Raw genomic sequence first — 19,893 nt, forward strand, 5'->3', positions numbered from 1 at the left:
AAAGAAATCAGCCAAGACCTCAGAAAAAAAATTGTGGACCTCCACAAGTCTGGTTCATCCTTGGGAGCAATTTCCAAATGCCGGAAGGTACCACGTTCATCTGTCCAAACAATAGTACGCAAGTATAAACACCATGGGACCACGAAGCCATCATACCGCTCAGGAAGGAGATGCATTCTGCCTCCTAGAGATCAGTGTAGCTTGGTGTGAAAAGTGCAAATCATTCCCAGAACAACAGCAAAGCACCTTGTGAAGATGCTGGAGGAAACAGGTAGACAAGTATCTATATGCACAGTAAAACAAGTCCTATATCGACATATCCTGAAGGGCTGCTCAGCAAGGAAGAAGCCACTGCATCAAAACCGTCGTAAAAAAGCCAGACTACAGTTTGCAAGTGCACATGGGGACAAAGATCTCCCTTTTTGGAGAAATGTCCTCTGGTCTGGTTCAACAAAAAATGGAACTATTTGGCCATAATGACCATTGTTACGTTTGGAGGAAAAAGGGTGAGGCTTGCAAGCCGAAGAACACCATCCCAACTGTGAAGCATGGGGGGTGACAGCATCATGTTGTGGGGGTGCCTTGCTGCAGGAGGGACTGGTGCACGTCACAAAATAGATGGCATCATGAGGAAGGAACATTATATGGATATATTGAAGCAACATCTCAAGATATCAGCCAGGAAGTTAAAGCACAGTCGCAAATGGGTCTTCCAAATGGACAATGACCCCAAGCATACCTCCAAAGTTGTGGCAAAATGGCTTAAGGACAACAAAGTCAAGGTATTGGAGTGGCCATCGCAAAGCCCTGACCTCAATCCAACAGAAAATTTGTGGGCAGAACTGAAAAAGTATGTGCGAGCAAGGAGGCCTACAAACCTGACTCAGTTACACCAGTTCTGTCAGGAGGAATGGGCCAAAATTACTGCAACGTATTGTGAGAAGCTTGTGGAAGGCTACCCAAAACGTTTGACCCAATTAAACAATTTAAAAGCAATGCTACCAAATACTAACACAGTGTATGTAAACTTCTGACCAACTGGGAATGTGATGAAAGAAATAAAAGCTGAAATAAATCATTCTCTCTACTATTATTCTGACATTTCACATTCTTAAAATAAAAGTAGTGATCCTAAATGACCTAAGACGAGGAATGTTTTCTACGATTAAATGTCAGGAATTTTGAAAAACTGAGTTTAAGTGTATTTAGCTAAGGTGTATGTAAACTTCTGGCTTCAAGTGTAGGTACAATCCAATTTTAATTATGATAATAAATAATAATTCATTTATTACATAATTGAAATGTACACAAACTTGCTGAAATTAAATTAGCACTTATTATACACAATATTTACTCAAAAACCACCAACAAAAGAACTGAAAACAGAAAAATTTCCATTATCCTTTGACAATATTGGAAATTCGGCCAAGCATGCAATGATCAACCTATACAGGTAATCTCAAAATATCGGCCAAACCAAGATATCTGTCTATTGCTAATAGATAAATACAATGGCCACATTCAACAACACATTACTCAAGATTTCAAAGTACAGGCAGGGTGGGAGAGAAGTGTTTGACAATACACAAAGACAAAGGAACTACAGTGTAACACAGTCATGTAGAGCTCAAACAAAGTTTGATGTCTCAAACTAAGTGTCAAGTCAAGTCAACCTTTATTTATAAAGCACATTTAAAAACAGAAGTTGACTCAAAGTGCTTTACAAATCAATCAAATAAATATACAATGACATAATTATATATATTCATACTTTAATTTTTAAATCGACCCTGAATTTAATGGGAAACCAGTGTAGAGACGCTAATACAGGGGTAATGTGATCCCTCTTTCTTGACCCTGTCACAAGTCTAGCTGCTGCATTTTAAACCAGCTGTAGGCAGGATAACGCAGTTTGAGGGAGGCCAATGTACAATGAGTTACAATAGTCTAACCTTGATGAAATTAGTGAGTGGATCACAATTTCCAAGTCTTTGCTGGAAAGAAAATGTTTGACTTTAGCAATTGATCTCAGGTGGAAAAAGCTACCCTTGACAACGGCACTAATTTGCTTATTAAAAAGTAATGATGAATCTAAAATCACTCCAAGACTTCTTACATTATCTTGTACATTTGACGACAGAGGACCTATCTGGGCAGCCAGGCCAGGTAATGAGGACATGGGGGACCTAAAATCAGAACTTCAGTTTTCGTTTAATTGTAAAAAATTGTTTGCTAGACAATTTTTACTATCTTCGAAGCAATTTAGGATGTTATCAAATGAACACTTCTTGTCTAAGCTCACTGGTAAGTAAAATTGGGAATCGTCAGTATAACAGTGATAGGATATGCTGTAATTCTGGAAAATAGAGCTCAGAGGTAACATATACAAGGAAAATAATAAGGGTCCTAAAATTGACCCTTGAGGGACGCCACATGATAAATGAGCCGATGTAGAAGAGAAATTCCCTACATTTACAGAAAACATCCCAGAAAGGGCCATACCCTGGATGCCAACCCTACACTCGAGACGATTCAGAAGAATGTTATGGTCGATAGTGCCAAACGCGGCACTAAGATCTAATAAGACTTCCATGGAAAGAAAAATATAATTAGTAACCTTGAGCAATGCAGATTCAGTGCTGTGCAAGGGTCTGAAGCCAGACTGAAATGTGTCTAAAATGTCAAATGTATTTAGATAGGAGTAAAGCTGCGAATAACAACTCTCTCCAAGAACATGGAAATAAAAGGCAATTTAGAGACTGGCCTATAATTATTGTGTATTGCTGGATCCAAAGAAGGCTTTTTTAACAAATGATGTAGAATTGCATGCTTAAAACTGCTTGGAACAACTCCATTAGCTAAGGAGCTATTAACTATTGCTGTCACACTGGAACTAATAGTTGTAAAAACATCTTTAAAAAGGTGCAGAGTTAGAATATCCAGCTTCTAATTGGAACACTTCATCTTTGAGACTACATCTGCTAACTGTTCTGACGAAACTGGTTCAAAGTGAGTCAGGGAGCTGGACAGGGAAGGTATTAGTGGTTGATCAAATTGTAAAGGTACAACAGCACCTTTAATATGCTCGATTTTGTGAGTAAAAAGTTTAAAAATTCGTTACAGGTCTCTTGAGTAGCATCCAAAAAAGCATCTCTCATAGGGTTTAAGACAGAACGGATAGTATTAAACAATATTTTTGGTCGATTTGCATTATCAGCTTTTGCTTCTTTCACTGCTCTTTGACAGTTTGTTAATGACACCTTTAAGATGTCAAAATAGACCTGAAGCTTGTCTCTTTTCCACTTGCGCTCCGCTTTTCTACACTCTTGTCTGAGAGCATGGGTGACATCATTTAGCCAAGGCTGTGAAACGCCCTTAATTCTCCTTGGCTTGAGCGGAGCGACATTATCAAGAGAGAAAGTACAAGATTTATTGAAAGCTTCAACCAGTGATTCAGTACTGACTTTATCTGCGACATCATCAGTAAAATGCGATAAATAAAATTCTGAAAAAAAAAATTGGCAGTAGATGAGTGAATGGACCGGGAGTGACGTAAAGACAGAGTAGTAGTAGTGAGAGGACAGGTAGAGACAGACTCAAACATTATTGAACAATGGTCAGAGATGCCAATTTCTAAGATCTCTAAGTTAGATACCCATAAGATAACACCAGATCTAATATATAACCCATGTTGTGGGTAGAACCAGTGACATGCTGAACAAAATTTAAAGACACAGTGAGGGAGAGAAATTCATTTATCAGCGGTTTCGATGGATAGCATACGTGGATATTAAAAACATATTAAAAGTGTGTTAAGTGTCTTAACAGTATGGTACAGTATGTAGTTGCAACAGAAATAGCTTCAATAGCTGTATTAAATAGCTGCCTGAAAATGACTCTCTCTCAGCTTAAACATCAAGTACACCCTCACACTAAAGCATACCTGTGGTTAATTAAACATGCTGAGATCTTAAAATGGTGCCACAAAGTCACTGCTTGTAGAGGAAGGAAGATTTAAAGAGCAGCTTTCAAATCATGATGAGAACTTTGTCTGTACCCTTTTAATGGTGCAAAACGGACGGCTATAATACTCTGTGGAGCTCTCATTCAAATGAAGACAACTAAATGTGTGGTGACAACCAGTAAAACATGATGAGTAAATGGTACTCAGATGTGTGTATGTGTACGTGTAAACTACCAATCAAAGGTTTGGACACACTCGACTTGTTTCTCATGATCATAAAAAACTTTAACATTGAGTTAACTGCTTATGCCTAATTTCTTGAAATTAGTTTTGTATACAAATATAAAACTGTTTCTACATTTGAATACCTCTGTGGCATTTCATGACTTTATTATTACTAGTTTTCACATTTTAAATGGTAAAGAATGAGTAGGTGTATCCAAACTGTTGACTGACACTGTTGTTTAAACAAAAGGGCTACATAAAAAATGGCAACAAGGAAAAAGACAGTGAAAAAATAAATAAATAAAAGGTCTTGGTTCACATCCACAAGCAGTCACCCGGACACATGCCGACCTTGAGTGCCTGGATTTTTTGTTCCTTCCTCTGTTTCTCATACTGCATCTGGCCCATTTTGAGTTTCAGGCTAGAGAGTTTGGCCATTAGCGACTAGCGGTAGAGAGGTTATCCAAGGAAGAAAGGAAAATAGAAGAGATATGCTTAAAGATAAGACAAGAAAGGTGACAGAGATATGCATGAGTTCAGTAATGGTAAAGAAACAAGAGCAGAAGAGAAAATGCAATGCCAAGCTTTACTTTAGACAGCTTAAAGTTTTCAAGTATTGTCATTCCACTAGCATGGAACTAGAGATTCGATCATCAAACTCACCTTAGTGGACTTCAATTTTTTTTCGTACTGTAACCGTTCACTCTCCATCTCAGACACACGATATCTCAGTTCATTAATCTCCAAAATAAAACCCTAACAAAAAAGAAAAAAGAAAGACATTTTTTTTTTTTTTACAACTATTCCCAAACCATTTAGCAACAATAACTTAATATTGTTAATAGTAGTAACATTAAGTTATGTTAATAATATTAATATTTCAATGACTTACAAGTGACTTATAATTGTGGACAAATAGCATTTACACATTTAAGGTAACAATTTTCCCCCTTTTTCATTTTTTTCTTCATTGCCTTAAAACTGACCTTCAAATTGTCCTGCATTGTGAAAAACAATTTTTTTTAAAAGTACAAACTTTTTGTATAGCATGTCACACAGCAATTTAAATTTTACGTCAACTACCCATACATGCATCATAAACTATTTTGTCCAAAAAAAAAAAAAAAAGCTTAAAAGAGAAGTCTTATCACATGTCTGATAAGCTTTATTTAACAAACAGAGGGAGCATTCAATCCTTGCAAATGTCTTTACATGTGAAAAACAAGAATCTAGTGACAGCAGCTTCCATTCAGCACTCACAAGCTCTTTGTGAGGATGTCTTGCATTCAGCTGTGGATTTATGATTCAATAAACAGAACAGCCTCCAGTCGTAAACACACAGTGAATGCTCAAAAAACACAGAGACATCCACATGGAGCAGTGAACCGGTGGCAAACTCGAGGACAATCTTAATACTTACATTCTGTATTCCATTATACAGTAGTTCTGATTAAATTAGGCTACATATTACATTCTTAACCGAATAAATACAGGATATTTTAGGAAACAATGTGCAGTTTTGCTGAGCCAGTAAATTGTTTGGCAGCAAAATAACACAGGAAACAGCCCTAACCATCTATCCTAGACCAAACACACTTTAGACCAAACACAATTTAGTGCACTGTTTAAACAATAACTAATGTTATCTCTGCTTTAACAATTGTAAAAGAATGGGTAATATCACATGGGCATGCTCTCAAAAAGAAAAAAAGAAAAAAAGAAATGGCCTAAAAGGGAAGGTATGTCAATATCAGAACAAAACCTGCTTTCTATGGGAGGTGATCTGCACACAGGTGATTGATGTCTAATTTAATTCTTACCAAGTCCCTCACACAAAACTCTGAATACCTTTAAAAGATCTGATGCCAGGGGGGCCTGGGTAGCTCAGTAGTAAAGACGCTGGCTACCACCCCTGGAGTTCGCTAGTTCGAATCCCAGGGCGTGCTGAGTGAATCCAGCCAGGTCTCCTAAGCAACCAAATTGGCCCGGTTGCTAGGGAGGGTAGAGTCACATGGGGTAACCTCCTCGTGATCGCTATAACGTGGGTTGTTCTCGGTGGGGCGCGTGGTGAGTTGAATATGGATGCCGCGGTGGACTCCAGTGGACGGCGGTCTCCGTGGCGACGTGCTCAACAAACCACGTGATAAGATGTGCGGGTTGACGATCTCAGACGCGGAGGCAACTGGGATTCGTCCTCCGCCACCCGGACTGAGGCAAATCACTACGTGACCACAAGGACTTAAAAGCACATTGGGAATTGGCCATTCCAAATTGGGAGGAAAAGGGGAAAAATCCACAAAAAAATAAAAAAAAAGATCTGATGCCACTAACCTGCCAAAATTTAGCAAATCCAGTGGTTAAATCTTCCTCATTAGCACTCATTGTATTAAGCAGGTACTTTGTAAACACTACAAACAACTTTCCAGCTAGTTTCCAGACAAACTGGTGTACACCAACAAATAGATTAGAACTAGGGCTTTCAAATTAAAATTTGTCGAATGCAAGATAAAAAATGCATACTCGAATGCAAAAATGAGCATTCAAATATTGGATGTGTGCCAAACACTGACAACTACTTACATTCTTGGACTAAGACAGATGCAGTGTAACGAATAGAACAGAACACAGGTGTCTCATGATGCGTTATAAATGCTGAATTTCCTGTTACATTGACACAGTGTCTGAAAAAATGCATTGTTTCTTCATGAGACGTTGAAAAAACAGCAAGATATGGCGCAACTGTCAAAGTGTGCGTGAACGCCCCACCTAAGATGGAGGTCTTTGGCGGCTGTGTGTTGACTATGTCTTGCTCTCTTATCAGCATCTCGCTGCATAAGCATTAGGTATGTACATTAAACTGTATTTAATGAAAAACTCTTTGGTACCACAGGTATTATAAAGCTTCAGTCTGTGGTAGGGCTTTGGCACTGGTATAGGTACTGTGTGCAACATTAACTTAACATAGAAGTGTCTTTTGAAACTTTTCTTGTTTTACATTTGATTTGAGAATATAAACTGGCCAAATCTTTTGACTTTATAATTTTACACACATTTGTTAACAGCCAGATATGTTCTTTGCAATAAACAATCACTATAACGGTGCTGAGTGGTTAATATTGATTTATTTGCGCCCTCTTGTGGACGTAGGAGACGACGTCAATTTAAAAATCAGATATCTATAAGATTTTTACCCCTACCTGGGATAATGTCTTTAAAATTCCAATATAATTCGAATATTGGAAATATTTCAGTGAAAATGTCAAATTTAGCCCTGTTGACAGCACTAACTGAAACTGTCGATTTGAGGAATATTGCAGATAAAACTGGCCAGAACTTTGCACCAGACAGTCACCCAACAGGACTGTGGGTGGTCCGTGGGCATGTCGTCTGAGGTTAAGACTACCCTACACAGGGCCCCAGATTAAAAAAATGACTTAGGAGCCATTGGCTCCTAAACTGAAACATTGAGGAGCCAAATGGCTGTTTTTAGATTGCTGTTCAGAAACAAGATAGGAAGCCGAGGAAAAGTTAGTCAGCTGATAACCCATTCATCCAAGGATCAATAAACAGTATATATAGTTGAGAAGATAAGTTTGCACCCCTTTCATAATTTATTTAAAACTGTTTTAAAATATTGCCTTAGTCTTTCTTTACTGTTACCAGATGGCCCAGACACAGAGACTACAAGAGTGCAAACTGAATAAAATCCCAGATGCAGTTTATTGTGCTACTCCAGTCCCAATTAATAGTTACCAGAAGAAGAAAAAAGTGGTACACAATACGGGACTTTTAATTATAAAGTAGCCCGAAATACACATGGGACTCTTATTTTGAAATGTTTGCGCTCCAGTTGTGAGCTCACTGATGGCTGATTCGCTGAGAAAGTGAATCTGATTCAAACTGCTAACCTGAGCACCTGAGTTCAAACCCTCAGTTCTTTTCGGGTGATTCATGAAAAAGATCCAGTTCAAAACAGTCATTTGTTCACAACTCTCTCGCGCTGGGTTTGTTGTTGCGTGCGGTGCAGCGAAATCGTCATCACAACAGAATGGGTGAAAAGCGGCATGAGACACACTGGCGAGACATGCGCTCTAAAGATGAATTCAATAACTCATAAGATGATATCTGATGAAACCGCATTTGAACGCACACAACCCGACTGTCGCCAGTGGCGACTAGAATTTAAATTATTGTTGCAATCAATTATTTTTGGTCGCAGTCCGGAGCCCTGCTACACCTGACAAAGAACACAAGGTTGCCATCCAATGCTGTCCAGTGCTGTGCTATCTATAGTCACCAGATGTGTGTTTTCCACGCCACTGGTTAAAAACATTTTCATGGACCTCAGCATTCCCCAAACCCTCTCATTAAGGAAATTTAACACTTGCCAACCCCTTCTTACTCCTCTACATCCACAGTGGGGCCAAGTCCTTTATGGTAACGACTACTTTCCATAGAGAAGACAGGCCACCCAAACCAATCTTTGGACAGGAAATGGTATCTGGTAAAGACTGTTTTTGCATGTTCCTTCCGCTCAGACAGCAAACAAGGCAGAGAATAGTTAAAAGCCCAACATTCCACTGGATTGGAACAGATCTCTGTACCACAACATGACCTAATCTGTATATGTGCAAATGCTAACAGAGTGCATTGTTGAGCACAAGACTTCATGCTTCAAGCTTGTACAGGAACAAAAGGCTGTCTATGTTGCAGAATCACTATTCTCAACAAACATTCAAGTCATTTGTCCAGTAATCACTGGAATATTTAAACCAGTTGAAACAATAGAGCTCTATATGCCAATGGCGGAATCACATATTAACCAATGACTATCATTAAAATTTAAAGGACAACCACTGACCTTTTCAAACAAAAAATAATTACATAATTATTTCCCTCTTGCTTCACCGAGTGTGCATGCTTGTTTCTTACCTCACTATCTCCGAACCTTTTGTCAAAATCAAGTCTCTCCTTCTCCAAGACGGTTAACTTTAGTTTCAGTTTGGAAACCTCTGCCATCAGCTCTAGCTTTTGGGTCTCCAGCGTTGATCTACACAAGAGTTCCTAAGGAACAAGGGTTCACATGCATGACAAGTATTCATATATTGTCATATCTGAGCATGAATAAAGAATATATTTACTTACAAATATTTTTTATTAGAGATAATCCGAGTGATCTATATTTATGGGCCAGTATGGGACAGTAAAGTGAAACTATGGGGACTAGGGTCACCCAAACATAAGCTCTACCGCACAAAATGCACATATACCCCAACCGCCAGATCACATCTCAGACAAGCAAGGAATATTTTTAACATACCTGCTGTAACATTTCTTCAGTGGAATTAAGTTTCTCACGGTGTTCATCAAGGCACAGGTCTAGGTCCCTTATCTTTTCCCCCTGTGCTTCCACTTGATCGGTCAAAACACTCACCTGCGAAGAATGATCAGCATTAACTTTTGCCTTAACTGTTTTATATGCATGTACTACATCTACAGCTGAAGTCAGAGGTTTACATACACCTTAGCCAAATACATTTAAACTCAGTTTTTCACAATTCCTGACATTTAATCGTAGAAAACATTTCCCATCTTAGGTCAATTAGGCTTCTTCCTTGCTGAGCAGCCTTTCAGGTTATGACGATATAGGACTCGTTTTACTGTGGATATAGATACTTGTCTACCCGTTTCCTCCAGCATCTTCACAAGGTCCTTTGCTTTTGTTCTGGGACTGATCTGCACTTTTCGCACCAAACTACGTTCATCTCTAGGAGACAGAATGCGTCTCCTTCCTGAGCGGTATGATGGCTGCGTGGTCCCATGGTGTTTATACTTGCGTACTATTGTTTGTACAGATGAACGTGGTATCTTCAGGCATTTGGAAATTGCTCCCAAGGATGAACCAGACATGTGGAGGTCCACAATTTTTTTTCTGAGGTCTTGGCTGATTTCTTTTGATTTTCCCATGATGTCAAGCAAAGAGGCACTGAGTTTGAAGGTCTTAAAATTCATCCACAGGTACACCTCCAATTCAGTACACCTCTATCAGAAGCTAACTGGCTAATTGTCTAAAGGCTTGACATAATTTTCTGGAATTTTCCAAGCTGCTTAAAGGCACAGTTAACTTTAGTGCATGTAAACTTCTGACCCTAGAGCATGTAAATTTCTGACCCACTGGAATTGTGATATAGTCTTTTAAAAGTGAAACAATCAGTCTGTAAACAATTGTTGGAAAAATCACTGGTGTCATGCACAAAGTAGATGTCCTAAACGACTTGCCAATATTAAAGTTTGCTAATATTAAATCTGTGGATTGGTTAAAAAATTAGTTTTAATGACTTCAACCTAAGTGTATGTAAACTTCTGTCTTCAACTGTATATAGAAAATTACCTGAAGAACAAGGGATTCTTTGTCACTTTCCAGACGATTAAGTCTGTCCTGGTAAACATCACCAGTGATTGAAATGTGTCCATTTAACTGCTGAAAAAAAAAGAAAAGAAAAAAAAAAGAAAAGAAAAAAAAAGAAAAATAATGAATCATTACTAAAGACATATAAGAGCGAACAAAAGTGTTCATGAATACAAATATGAATTTTAAAATAAAGTTGTGGTTTACAGGGTCACTAGATCCAAGCTATTGCATGCACTATTTTAATGGTGAGTGCATAATAACATAATACTCTGTGTAAGCTAAATATAGTATTACATGTTGACTTTTTTTCATGGCAGTTCTCCAATCTGTCTCAGGACACACAATAATAACAATGTTTCTTAGGCCTGTTTTGACCGACATATTAAGGCAATTATAACGAAAACTCTGTCTTCAGTTTAGCTGTATTGCATGTACAGTATGAAACCCAAACAGACAAACATGATGCAGCAATTCTAATACAGCTTGACAGGGGCGGATTTAGGCATAGGCGACATGGGCAGCCACCCAGGGCGGCATCTTGACAGGGGCGGAACGAGGCGCCCACAGAAACAAGTGGGCGCCCTGAAGTCCACCATCCATCTCATCTCCAACCACCCCCAAAGATTTTTTTTACTGCTATAAAAAGAAAAAGTATAAATACCCATGTACCTCTCTAGAACATGGCATCATGTAGTACATTAGGCCATACAGTATGTGCATACTAGAGACTGTAAATTCCCGAGTTCTGGAATGTGATTTACATACCAGCTGCCCCTGCAGCCACTCCACCAGAGTGTCTGCAGTAGAGTCAGGGATCTGGCAGCGCAAGCTTTCTCTCTCCTCTGTGTCCATTAGCTCCAGTACGCCCCTAAGGTCCTCCAGTAAGTTCAAGGCACGCAAACTGCCCATGAAGGGCGATGTTGGGGACTGACAATCAAAGATGCCATTGGAGTAGTCCAGAGCCTTGGAACCTGAGTGCCAAGGACAAAATTCTCTAAACATTAATACCAAGCTAGAAAGTAATGGCATCATTTAAAAGGGATAGTTCATCCAAATATGAACAATTACTTACTCACCCTAATGCCATCCCAGATGTGTATGAGTTTCTTTTTTCAGCTGAACACAAACGAAGATTTTTAGAAGAATATTTCAGCTCTGTAGGTCCTCACAATGCAAGTGAATGGTGACCAAAACTTTAAAGCTCCAAAAAGGACATAAAGTCAGCATAAAGTAATCCATAAGACTCCAGTGGTTTAATCCATGTCTTTTGAAGTGATATGATAGGTGTGGATGAGAAACAGATCAATATGTAAGTCCTTTTTTTTTTTTTTTTTTTTACAATAAATCTCCTTCACTTTCACATTCTTCTTTTGTTTTTGGAATTTGCATTCTTCGTGCTGCCTTTATGTCCTTTTTGGAGCTTCAAAGTTCTGGTCACCATTCACTTGAATTGTTTGGACCAACAGAGCTGAAATAACCTAAAAATCTTTGTTAGTGTTCTGCAGAAGAACGAAAGTCATACACATCTGGAACGGCATGAGGGTGAGTAAATAATGAGAACATTTTCATTTTTGGGTGAACCATTCCTTTATTGCTTGTGAGTGAGAGTTAAAAGGTCTGGCAGACAATGCAGGAATAAGAAACTTTTAAAAGAATTTTACTATGGTGTAAATTTAGCACAATATACAACAATTTTAATTTTTCTTAGTAGAGTAATAGTATGACAGACAATTATTAAGCATTATGGAGAAAAAGATAGCATGACATAAGAAATCATGCTGCAGGCAATACAGCAGCCACTCAAGTCTTGAAATCAGAATTAGGCCAGCATTAATTGCTGAAATCTCAGGAAAGCATGTGATCCAACTCGAGATGTCAGCCTTACAAAAAAACTAGTGACACATTTTTAACATTTCATTAGCAATTCATTTGGATCAATACTGTGTGTGTGGGGAGACTCTTGGATTGGGAATCAACCTTTTAAATGGAGGACATGTGGACACTTTATTCCCTCAACATTGTTTTTTTGGCAAGTACAAATTTAATGAAGCTCACTTGAATAAGACATAAAAAAAAATCATAGTTAAAAAATGTTTTACCTGCTATGATACCATCCATTTGCTCCAAGGCTGCTGCCAACATGTCACTGGCATCAGACATCATTTTGTTTAATTCTGTTTATCCTGCATCAGGGGGAAAATAGCAAAACGAACAGACCTACTATTGACAACATTATATGAAAATATGTATTTCAATAGTCTCTACATGTAACATACATGAATAGAAATCCTTTTGATGGCTTAGACACTGAACAAGACCATCAAAACTGAATGAAAAGATGACAATAATTTCTTCTACATATTCTCTATTGGCGTACAGGCATTCATAAATTCCTTCCACATACGGTTTTTAGCCATTGGCTAGAGTGGCACTTAGCAACACTATTGCATCACTGTACTGCAGCGTGCTATATCACAAAACAAAATCAATTTTAGGCAAACTTAAAAGTATTTAGAACTGGATAGGATGATCAGAAGAAATCATGCAGAAGCCACATGTAAAGGTGTGAATGGCTAAACTACTGAATGTAGCATCAAGTAGGTTTTAAAATGTATGTTTGACAATTCAATTTGAATGCTTCAGTAATTTTTGCAATGTTAAAATACTGTTTCCTATTTGATCTTAATATGCAGAATCAATCTATCCAAGTTGAGTCAATTATAAGAAAGAAAGATATTTGTTGGTTGATATCTCAAAAAAAGGAGACGGGACTATCTGCTTGCCCAACCAATGGAGGACGAGGAGAGTGACAAAACTCTGGTTAAACTGGTTGCGCAGAATTTACGCACACTTTATTATTTAAGTACAGCATGACCTCAATTCTTCCCCGTTATCTTTGTACCAAACCTTATCTTTAACTTGACCGGGTATCCCCATTTGTTAAATTACAGCAGTGCTGCCTTCCAGAGAGCAGAGCACATCCTTTGGGTGAAAGGCCGGCTGGTTCTTAGCTCTCTACTGTTTCCTAGGTTACACGGTCAAGAGCCACCCATTAGCCACACAATTCAAAGAATAACTGAGCCAATTATTTAAATTATTTGCACAGTGTTTGTGCTGCTGCTGGTGACACTAGGCACTTTGTTGGGGGCCTAGTGGGGACACACTGTTTGATCATTTTTGGCTCTGTCCTGAGAAAACAGCAGCAGCTTTCTCCAAGTTTTAATCCTCAAAACAAGAAAGTGAAAAACAACCGGTCATGTCCTGATATTTAGTCTGTCAGTATTAATAATGATCTCTGTTCTCACGCATAAACATACAAATGTAGCTTGAGATTCAAATAGGATGAGTGACTGAACAATTTGGAGCCATTCAAATAAATTTTTGCAATACATCAATTACAAAGCACCACTCTGAAATGATATGTTAGTAAAGGACAGGATTTTTCATTTGGGCTTTCTGGGACATGTTACAGTCTGGACTCGAACCTGCATCACCTGTGTGAGCACTACGGCTCTAACGTGTCTGTCTACTGATTTAGGATGATTGTCAGACCTGCTGTTCTCGGTTTGTCGGTGATCTTTTTAAGGGGTGTCTTATTCTTTTTTTTTTTTACCCAATTTGGAATTCCCAATGCGCTTTTAAGTCCTCGTGGTCGCCGTAGTGATTCGGCCTCAATCCGGGTGGCGGAGGACGAATCCCAGTTGCCAACGCGTCTGAGACCGTCAACCCGCGCATCTTATCACATAGCTTGTTAAGCGCGTTGCCACGGAGACATAGCACGTGTGGAGGCTTCACGCCATCCACCGCGGCATCCACGCTCAACTCACCACGCGCCCCACCAAGAACTAACCACATTATAGCGACCACGAGAAGGTTACCCCATGTGACTCTACCCTCCCTAGCAACCGGGCAAATTTGGTTGCTTAGGAGACCTGGCTGGAGTCACTCAGCACACCCTGGGTTTCAAACTAGCAAAACCCCAGGGATAGTTGCCAGTGTCTTTTACCATGAGCTACCCAGGCCCCCTAGGGGTGTCTTATTCAATAAAAATCACCTTGATGGTAATAACAATTGTAATAACAAGCTCTATTAATTCCAGAGTGTAAAGCAAGTTTTGAATTTGAAAATGTTTAGTCTGGAAATGCAGCGGCCACATTCTGTCAGATGAAGTGGATCAAAAGCTTTCCACTGAAACATGATGGCAGTTAACCAGAAGTATCCTGGCTATGACAATACACAATAAATAAATAAAAATCATAACAGCTATACCTTATACACCTCTTCTGTGTACCACATTTGCAACATTTGGTTTTAAGATACTGTATTTGCAGCCAACAATCAGGTTGAAAAGATGCTTCAAAGCATGCTTCCTTTCCCAACAAAGGGTCAATGATGTATGTGATACATGGGTCAGAGAATTTCTCCCACACAAACCGTTCAAGATATTCAAAATATTCTGGAGAGTTTCAATCTGTTACTTCAAATGTATGTAAATAACTTATCAAACCCTTGTAGAGAGAATCATGTTGTGTCTAGAAAAACTGTTTTCCAAACATAACATCTGTCGTGTGTTCACACTGCTAATCGGCAAGTCAAAGATTTGTTGCATTTTGTCCTGCAGCCATTGCACTCAGCATTTCTAGATAATTCTGTCCATCTACATTAATAACACTATTCAGAGTGTGCAACGCAGCCACCAAGAACTCACTGTATTGCCTCTCTCAATGTGGAAAGCATTTTGTTGTGCCTTAACAACCACACAGCCTACACTCAAGCTAAGTGCAGGTTGCTTTGCATTGCAGATTTTTGCATGGCTGGAATTTCCTCTCATGGCTTGAACACTGTGGCTTCCAGCCTGCAAAAGGCGATAACACTCTCTCTTTGTGAAGCTCATATTTCTACTCTGAATCATATCATAATTCAAACTGAGTTACTGGAAATCAAGATTCTGGTTTTGGATCTATCAACATGTGGAAAATGAAGAGTGTTGATGCATGTGCACAAACAGCATGCTGTCAACCATCAAAAAGTTGGAACAAAAATAATCCAAGTATATATTTTTTAAACCACAGACAAAGGAAAATCTCTACAGACAAGCTGCCCCCTTATAATTAAACATTATAACAATATTTGTAACATATCTTAAGCAAAATCATGCCAATAATGATTAAAGGATTATTCTGGGTTCAATACAAGCTGAGCTCAATCAAAAGCATTTGGTGGCATAATGTTGATTACCACAAAAATGTATTTAGACTCGTTCCTCCTTTAAAAAAAAAAAAAAAAGGTTACAGTGAGGCACTTACAATGGAAGTGAATGGGGGCCAATTTTTGAACATTTAAATACTCACTATTTCAAAAGTAAAACCACAAGACAAAGGATATGCATGTAAACATTATTTTAGTGCAATAAAATCACTTACAAACCTTTTCTGTGTAAAGTTATATACAACTTTACAGCTCAAATAAAACAATTTAACAGAAGAATTAATGCAAGTGCTTTTATAAAATTATACGCTTCACATTCCTGTGTTCCGTAAAATCCATTCACTTTTATTGTCCCCATTCATTTCCATTGTAAGTGCCTCACTGTAACCTCAATTTTTGCTAAAGTCTAAATTAATTTATGTGGTAATCAACAAAATGCTGTTGACTGAGCTTAACTTGTACTGAACCTGGAATATTCCTTTAAGTTGAAAGGAAATACACTTGTGAGATACAGTATGTGTGCCTGCCTGCCTTTGAGTGGAAACATTTTGCTAAAATATCTGTTGATGCAGTTAGGCTTTGTTCTCACTGCATTCTTAGAAAAATATTTACTGTTTAAGGTACAAAGGCTGTCACTGGGGTGGAACCCTTGATTTTGGTACATATCTGTACCCGCAAGGAGACAAAAATAAACGTATTTTCGTTCCCAGAGGAACAAAACATACAGTTGAAGTCAGAAGTTTACATACACTTAGGTTGAAGTCATTAAAACACATTTTTTAACCACTCCACAGATTTCATATTAGCAAACTATAGTTTTGGCAAGTTGTTTAGGACATCTACTTTGTGCATGACATGAGTAATTTTTCCAACAATTGTTTACAGACAGATTGTTTAACTTTTAATTGACTATATCACAATTCCAGTGGGTCAGAAGTTTACATACACTTAAGTTAACTGTGCTTTTAAGCAGCTTGGAAAATTCCAGAAAATTATGTCAAGCCTTTAGGCAATTAGCTTCTGATAGGAGGTGTACTGAATTAGAGGTGTACCTGTGGATGTATTTTAAGGCCTACCTTCAAACTCAGTGCCTCTTTGCTTCAAATCAGCCAAGACCTCAGAAAAAAATAATTTGTGGACCTCCACAAGTCTGGTTCATCCTTGGGAGCAATTTCCAAACGTCTGAAGATACCACGTTCATCTGTACAAGCAATAGTACGCAAGTATAAACACCATGGGACCACGCAGCCATCATACCGCTCAGGAAGGAGACGCATTCTGTCTCCTAGAGATTAACGTAGTTTGGTGCGAAAAGTGCAAATCAATCCCAGAACAACAGCAAAGCACCTTGTGAAGATGCTGGAGGAAACAGGTAGACAAATATCCACAGTAAAACAAGTCCTATATCGACATATCCTGAAAGGCTGCTCAGCAAGGAAGAAGCCACTGCTTCAAACCGCCATAAAAAAGCCAAATTACAGTTTGCAAGTGCACATGCGGACAAAGATCTTACTTCTTGGAGAAATGTCCTCTGATCTAATGAAACAAAAATTTAACTGTTTGGCCATAATGACCATCGTTATGTTTGGAGGAAAAAGGGTGAGGCTTGCAAGCTGAAGAACACCATCTTAACTGTGAAGCATGGGGGGTGGCTGCATCATGTTGTGGGGGTGATTTGCTGCAGGAGGGACTGGTGCACTTCACAAAATAGATGGCATCATGAGGAAGGAAAATTATGTGGATATATTGTAGCAAAATCTCAAGACATCAGCCAGGAAGTTAAAGCTCGGTCGCAAACGGGTCTTCCAAATGGACAATGACCGCAAGCATACCTCCAAAGTTGTGGCAAAATGGCTTAAGGACAACAAAGTCAAGGTATTGGAGTGACCATCACAAAGCCCTGACCTCAATCCAACAGAAAATTTGTGGGCAGAACTGAAAAAGCGTGTGCAAGCAAGGAGGCCTACAAACCTCAGTTACACCAGTTCTGTCTGGAGGAATGGGCCAAAATTCCAGCAACTTATTGTGAGAAGCTTGTGGAAAGCTACCCAAAATGTTTGACCCAAGTGAAACAATTTAAAGGCAATGCTACCAAATACTAACAAAGTGTATGTAAACTTCTGACCCACTGGGAATGTGATGAAAGAAATAAAAGCTGAAATAAATAATTCTCTACTATTATTCTGACATTTCACATTCTTAAAATAAAGTAGTGATCCTAACTGACCTAAGACAGGGAATGTTTTCTACGATTAAATGTCAGGAATTGTGAAAAACTGAGTTTAAATGTATTTGGCTAAGGTGTATGTAAACTTCAGACTTCAACTAATATATATATATATATATATATATATATATATAGATATAGATATATATAGATATAGATATATTTACACACACACATGTGTTGTCACTGTACCAAAATTTCAGTAGGTAGTGAAATTTCACGGTTCTCGATACCAATTTTCGTTACCACAGCAAATAATAATTATAGTTTAAGAATTATTATTTTCCAGAACTTGTTTTAAAGTTTAATTTAATATAATCGAAATGGTGTCTATTCATTTAATCAGTGAAAATAACCTTTTTAACATGTCATTAGCATTTTGAACAGCTGTCTTGCTTGTGATAAATTGATTAATAATTGTAATATTCTCTGTAATTATAATACAATTTTATTATACAGTTGTAATATATTTTTATTTAATTCTTTATTTGATTTCTTCAATTTCAAGCATCTAGCTTTTATTTTGAATCTTGCTTTTATTATGACGTGTGTTTTTGCCGGAAGCTTCACTTTTCTGGATGAACAGTTCGCTACACGGCCCAGTGTAATTATTGAAGACTTTTAAGTCACATTTGAAATCTTATCTGTTTACCCTGGCCTTTGAGTCTGACAAAATATAGGACACAGTTTTTGAGTGTTTGTATTTTAGACTAGTGGTGTTTGTGTATGTGGTAATTTTTAAATGTTATGTTTTTAATTTTATTGCTATATAATATATGCTATGTAAATAAAGTTGAGTTGAGATTAAAGCACAGATGCTGTGATTTAATTATATAAATATACAGTTAACATGTGCTGCGTGGTTCACAGTGGATTAGTGCTCTGCTTTGTCATCTCAAACAATGTGAATGATTCTCAATGTCTGTGGAGTTTCCAGTGTATGAACAGTAGTATTTACATTTATTTAAATTGCACAGCTCATCCACGCTAAGACTGCAGCCTTCAGTGGTTTAATAAATCACACTAGGACATGTCACTTGGATTAATTGTCCATTTCAGTGTAAAAGGAGTAACAGAGCACACATTCAAATTAAGCCTGTGAGGGGGCCTGGGTAGCTCAGCGAGTTAAGATGCTGACTACCACACCTGGAGTTGCGAGTTTGAATCCAGGGTGTGCTGAGTGACTCCATCCAGGTCTCCTAAGCAACCAAATTGGCCCGGTTGCTAGGGAGGGTAGAGTCACATGGGGTAACCTCCTCGTGGTGGCTCGTGGTGGCTATAATGTGGTTCTAGCTCTCGGTGGGGTGCGTGGTGAGTTGTGCGTGGATGCCGCAGAGAACAGCGTGAACCTCCACACACGCTACGTCTCCACGGTAACGCGCTCAACAAGCCACGTGTTAAGATGCGCGGATTGACGGTCTCAGATGTGGAGGGAACTGAGATTCGTCTTCCACCACCCGGATAAAGGCGAGTCACTACGCCACCATGAGGACTTAGAGTGCATTGGGAATTGGGCATTCCAAATTGGGGAGAAAAGGGGAGAAAATAAAAAATAAAAATAAAAATGTGAGCATTTTAAAGCAGTCGTGTGTCAGTCATACTACGCGCTGGTACCGGACAGAGTGAGTGCTCGGTACTACCGGTACTGCAGGATCAATGGTATTGTTACATCTTTTTTATTTTAGTACTGACAACACTAATATTATATATATATATATATATATATATATATATATATATATATATATATATATATATATATATATATATATATGATTTCACGCAATATAGTATGCGAGATTGTATGTTGTTTTATTTCCATATTTTACTTTTGATACTTTTAAAGGCCCCGTGAAG

General features: G+C 38.3%; 1 protein-coding gene across 8 annotated transcripts in view; it reads right to left on the reverse strand.

The window, feature by feature from the left end:
• The window catches only part of LOC127417368 (liprin-beta-1-like), a 69,229-nt gene that overhangs the window by 27,911 nt on the left and 21,425 nt on the right, over nt 1-19,893 (reverse strand). For 3 of the 8 annotated variants that reach the window (XM_051657358.1, XM_051657360.1, XM_051657356.1), the window contains exons 2-8: nt 12,701-12,784; nt 11,367-11,572; nt 10,581-10,670; nt 9,510-9,623; nt 9,122-9,253; nt 4,853-4,945; nt 4,541-4,633 (exon numbers count right to left, since the gene is read on the reverse strand). In XM_051657358.1, the coding sequence (XP_051513318.1) occupies nt 4,541-4,633; nt 4,853-4,945; nt 9,122-9,253; nt 9,510-9,623; nt 10,581-10,670; nt 11,367-11,572; nt 12,701-12,764 (792 nt within the window). In that variant the 5' untranslated portion in view covers nt 12,765-12,784. The remainder of the gene's footprint in view (nt 1-4,540; nt 4,634-4,852; nt 4,946-9,121; nt 9,254-9,509; nt 9,624-10,580; nt 10,671-11,366; nt 11,573-12,700; nt 12,785-19,893) is intronic. The other 5 variants (XM_051657364.1, XM_051657362.1, XM_051657363.1 and 2 more) reach the window with 3 other exon arrangements.

This window comes from Myxocyprinus asiaticus, chromosome 26 (genome assembly GCF_019703515.2).
Source record: "Myxocyprinus asiaticus isolate MX2 ecotype Aquarium Trade chromosome 26, UBuf_Myxa_2, whole genome shotgun sequence".
Taxonomy (NCBI): domain Eukaryota; kingdom Metazoa; phylum Chordata; class Actinopteri; order Cypriniformes; family Catostomidae; genus Myxocyprinus; species Myxocyprinus asiaticus.